At 31.3% G+C, this 4,470-nt stretch overlaps 2 protein-coding genes across 2 annotated transcripts in view; one reads left to right on the forward strand and one right to left on the reverse strand.

The window, feature by feature from the left end:
- The window catches only part of LOC108692008, a 3,700-nt gene extending 3,105 nt beyond the window's left edge, over positions 1 to 595 (forward strand). The window contains exon 8 of the mRNA XM_018200081.1: positions 578 to 595. Within this exon, the coding sequence (XP_018055570.1) occupies positions 578 to 595 (18 nt within the window). The remainder of the gene's footprint in view (positions 1 to 577) is intronic.
- Positions 494 to 3,040, reverse strand: LOC108692007 (ubiquitin-conjugating enzyme E2 J1-like). Its single transcript, XM_018200079.1, has 5 exons — positions 2,688 to 3,040; positions 2,088 to 2,293; positions 1,817 to 2,007; positions 1,621 to 1,738; positions 494 to 782 (listed from the first exon to the last, which is right to left on the reverse strand). Exons 1-5 carry the CDS (start codon positions 2,722 to 2,724, stop codon positions 534 to 536), a joined length of 801 nt encoding a protein of 266 aa, XP_018055568.1. The 5' UTR covers positions 2,725 to 3,040; the 3' UTR covers positions 494 to 533.
- Positions 3,041 to 4,470: the final 1,430 nt, after the last annotated feature.

The raw sequence follows: 4,470 nt of genomic DNA on the forward strand, positions 1-4,470 counted from the left end.
TATATATATATATATATATATATGTGTGAGGAAACATAAAAAATATTTGAAAATAACTATCAAAATAAAATTAATAAAAATATTTATTACTCATTATAACTAATAGATAATTAATAGATACTAAAATGTATAAATTTAACTTAACCAGTCATTTAATATACTAAAATAAAATATATAAACGTTCGATAAATAATGATTTATCTTTCAATACTATGCTGTTAATGAAAAGCGACTAGTATAAATTAATAATCGAATTGAAAATTTATTTACTTTTCATTTTAGCAATAAAATAAAAATATTTGGGATGTATAAGACAAATGCTTTGTAAGAACAATATGGATACTAATATTTACTAATGCATGTACTTTCATCATGTATTATACACGTTTTCAAGAAAAAATTAGCTTTACAGTTCATAATATTCTTGACAGTATAAATGACTTTTCTGTAAAATTAAAAATGATGTCCATAAAACGTGTATAAAATTTACTATTTTCTTAACATATTCCTGTACGTTCGCAAAAACAAATAAGTTAAACAAGAAATAATCGTCGTAAAATTAATAAAATTATTGCAGATACTAATGAAGCGATAAGAATACTCCAAAATAAATCGTTTGAAGACGACATTGTCTCTATGCGATTTAGGATAATCTCAGGTTGTTGATAATCCGCATTTTCTTCCGTCATTGTTTCCACGTTAGTACGGTGTAGTATTTCGCTTTCAGTTACATTTGTTGTTTTATCCGTAAATAACACATCTGACGTTGGCGAGTCATCAGCCTACAATTTTTTTTTACAAATACATTTATTAAGTTCTTGTGGTATTTTCATAACATATAATCATACATATACATATATACAGATTAAACTAATTTTTTACTCTATGAGAAAATTATCGACTACATCTCATTATAGACTTAATGATACAGACTGGATGCATCATGCGAACTGCTGCGATTTGAGTTTGAGTGTGAAAACAGACATGTTTGAGTTTTGTGAAAATTATTATTATATTATTATATTGCAAGATATTAAAAATGCTTTTTTTCAATGCGCCCAGTAATTCGTACGATGTATCCATATATCTGATCTGTATAGCTCAATAATTAGTATAATCGATATTTTTAGGTATGAAGTCGAGTAAAAAACTGGCCAATTACTCTAATTCATCCTGTGTATACACACACACACACACACACACACACACACACACACACACACACACACACACACACAAACGCGCACGCGCACGCACGCACGCACGCACGCACGCACGCACGCACGCACGCACGCACGCACAATTTGTTATATGTATCACTTATCGCTACAATAACATTATTCCTAAAAAATTGTCATTGTATTGTATATAATTTATAGAAAAAGAACAAATATAAAAACAAAAGAATGTACTTTTATTTGTCTACAATCAATTATTACATCAAAATTGCATTTCAAAATTAATATTACTTAATTATTAAAATTTTAATGATTCAAAACATTTTAATTCATTTTTTTTAGAAAATGTTTTTTTGAGTTGTATTGTAGCAAATAAGTAATAAATTCTTTCTCTATATTATGTTTATAATAAATATATTTAAAAACATGTCTAACTGCTTACTTTGAGAGCAATTGTTTTAAGCATGGTTTGCTCCTCCTCGGTGATAGGTTTCTTAATTGAATTTTTCGACAACAAATTTACAATTTTACCACAAGTATCACACTGCCAGTTCAACGATCTGGAATGCAAGGATTGATTATGAGACTAAATCATATTTTTGCAATGCGTTTTGTGTTTAATTACAATATGTCCATACTTTTTAGCAAGTTTCTGTCGTTCCTCAGTGCTATAATCTAATGCTCCAATTGTGCCACTTCCAGGTGTAGGCATGAAAGCTATCAGGGCCAGCAATGCGGTTCTAATACTCCATGATGGCTGCCATGTTTCAGGATGGTGACCAGAGATACTCAGGCATATCTTCTTGTTTGTTTCGAACCGTCCATTTGGCTAAATAAAAAAATTATATATGACAACATGACATCATGATATAATGATTTATATGTTACTCGTTGCTGTTGTCCACTTACTGTCAACAGGATGATATTTGGTGGCTTCATAGGATACTCTGGTGGTAGCAAGATTCTCCCATGATAAACACCACCTTCGAAGTCTGTCGATGGTGGTCCTTGCACTGTGAAATGCCATTCGAACAGATTGTCCTCAAGAGGAGATGCATAATATTCTTCGGTGGCTTCGTGCAACTCCTGTGCCTCTCTCATTAATCTCTTCACCGCTAAGATACATATGACATATCTTTACGTACACATCTTTAATAAGAAAATGATTTTAACTTTGTAATACTTAGAAACCTTACTAAGATATCAATTGTATTATTCGACAATGCATTTGTTATTAGTACCAATATTATTTGATAGCAGATAAGCAGATATATATTAATATACATATACATAAGATATTTTTACGTCATCATAGGATAATTATACTTAAAATATGACCATCATGTAGAATTAATACGAAAACTCTGCGGATATCGAAAATTGGGTAGTAGGCAATCATGCTGACATTCACGAGTACAATAGCATCATGGAAATATGTCAGAGTTGCGGCTAATGCGAGTCAAAACAAACGTTTCGACCGGTGCAATTTGCGCATTGACTTCGACTTACCTGGGCTTTTGGCGTTGTATTTGCCTTCGAATGACATCTTCGACTTTCCCCGGGCACCTTCTTTTCGTCGAGGCGCAGGTTGAAAAATCAAGAACGGGAAAACGATGCGGAGCGTCTTTCTCTACTGATTTCACCAGGTCTCACCGACGCACTAATTAATGAAGCGCGTTCCGCTCACATATTCGTAGTCGGCGTGTACACACGCCGATTTTTAACATCAATCCCAAGTTCCGACGTGGACTGATCGTTCTATCGCAACTCTAGATCGCTCACTGTAAACGTAAACCGAGGACGTGACGTGACGTGGTAAACCTTGCTGTGCTTTGGCGCTCGCGCGCTTCTATTTATTACTAAATCAGGGATGGCTGGGGGGATGCCATTTTATAGACGCTACGGCTGTGGAGGGGATAGACTGGCAAGTGGTGGCAATGCTCTACGCCACGTAATATATATACAACAAATCAGTGGCTGCGTTCAGCAGAAAAAATTAATCAGTTAACATTTATTTAGTGATTCTTTAATATGATTGGTTCTTGCCTTTAGTTCTTTGCTAAGCTGTAGGAACCAATCGATATTAAAGAATTACTAAGCACTAATTGATCTCTATTGAAAAAAATCATATTACAAAAGTTATATAACGAAATCGTGTAATTAAGACAAGTAAATTACGTAACAGATTGTTCCAAATCATTTATTTTTAAAAATCACATAATATTAGAAATAATTTCTATCCTGTGATTTTATAATCGAATATTATCGAATTTTAAAGAATTGAATAATAGAAATAGAAGAAAAAGCACATTTATCATTTGACTTTTCAAATTATGTAATTTTAAAAAATCACATACTGATATGAAACAATTATCCGAAATTTATTTGTTTCAATTACATAATTTCGTTACGTAACTCTATGACGTGATTTTTTTCAGTAAAGATTAGCTTTCTCTGCTGAATGCAATCATTTATACGGCTGTAATCTGTAAGAATTGATATCAATCATAGGTCCAATCATAGATCAAATCACGATTATTCCCCTTTCATTTCGTGATTGGTCAGTTTTTACATATTATGATATAAATTTAACAACTAGAGATTAGCCAGTATAAATGATCCTCAAGGACAATAGCACAGATTCTTGCAAAAGAGTCTCTACAATAAACAATTATCATTACATCAGAAGTCAGAAGCTAAAAATTGATTAATAATCACAGTCAATAGTCAAATGTGAGGAAGAATAATCGATTTCTAGCTTCTAACTTCTAATTTGTTATTAATGAATTATTGTAGAATGCCTCTAAAGCTGAAGTAAAACTTAAGCAATAAGAAAACATTTTAAATTTGCAACAGCTTGTATTAATATCAAGAAAGTTACTTCATAAAAGTAACGCGTTACCGTCATCGTTTCTTTTTGTAAAAAACTCGTTACTAACCTTCAGTTATATCTACCTAAACGGTTTCTCCATTTCAATTTTCATTTAAAAGAACATTTTTCCAAATAGCAGATTATTATGGCTGACAATAGAAACTTTAAAAATATTTCAAACATTAACTTGGTTTATCTTTCAAGTATATCGTATGAAAATATATATATTTTTTATCAAACTAGTCTTCACTACATCTTGTATCTAAGCGATTTCTCTGTTTTAACTTCTATTAGAAAAAAAATACATTGTTCCAAACAATCAATTATTGTGGCTGACAATGGAAACTTCAAACATTCATTAGCTTCGTTTTTCTGTTATGTGTTATCGTAAATATATATATGTAAATAATATATATAAAT

The sequence above is a fragment of the Atta colombica genome, unplaced genomic scaffold (assembly GCF_001594045.1).
Source record: "Atta colombica isolate Treedump-2 unplaced genomic scaffold, Acol1.0 scaffold55, whole genome shotgun sequence".
Taxonomy (NCBI): Eukaryota; Metazoa; Arthropoda; class Insecta; order Hymenoptera; family Formicidae; genus Atta; species Atta colombica.

Excerpts from the sequence above, each read along its gene's own strand:
- LOC108692007 (XM_018200079.1), bottom strand. The coding sequence starts at position 2,724 with ATGTCATTCGAAGGCAAATACAACGCCAAAAGCCCAG. Across the intron at positions 2,294-2,687 it reads ATACAACGCCAAAAGCCCAG|CGGTGAAGAGATTAATGAGA; the intron begins GTAAGTCGAAGT and ends TATGTATCTTAG. Across the intron at positions 2,008-2,087 it reads CAAATATCATCCTGTTGACA|CCAAATGGACGGTTCGAAAC; the intron begins GTAAGTGGACAA and ends TTTTTTATTTAG.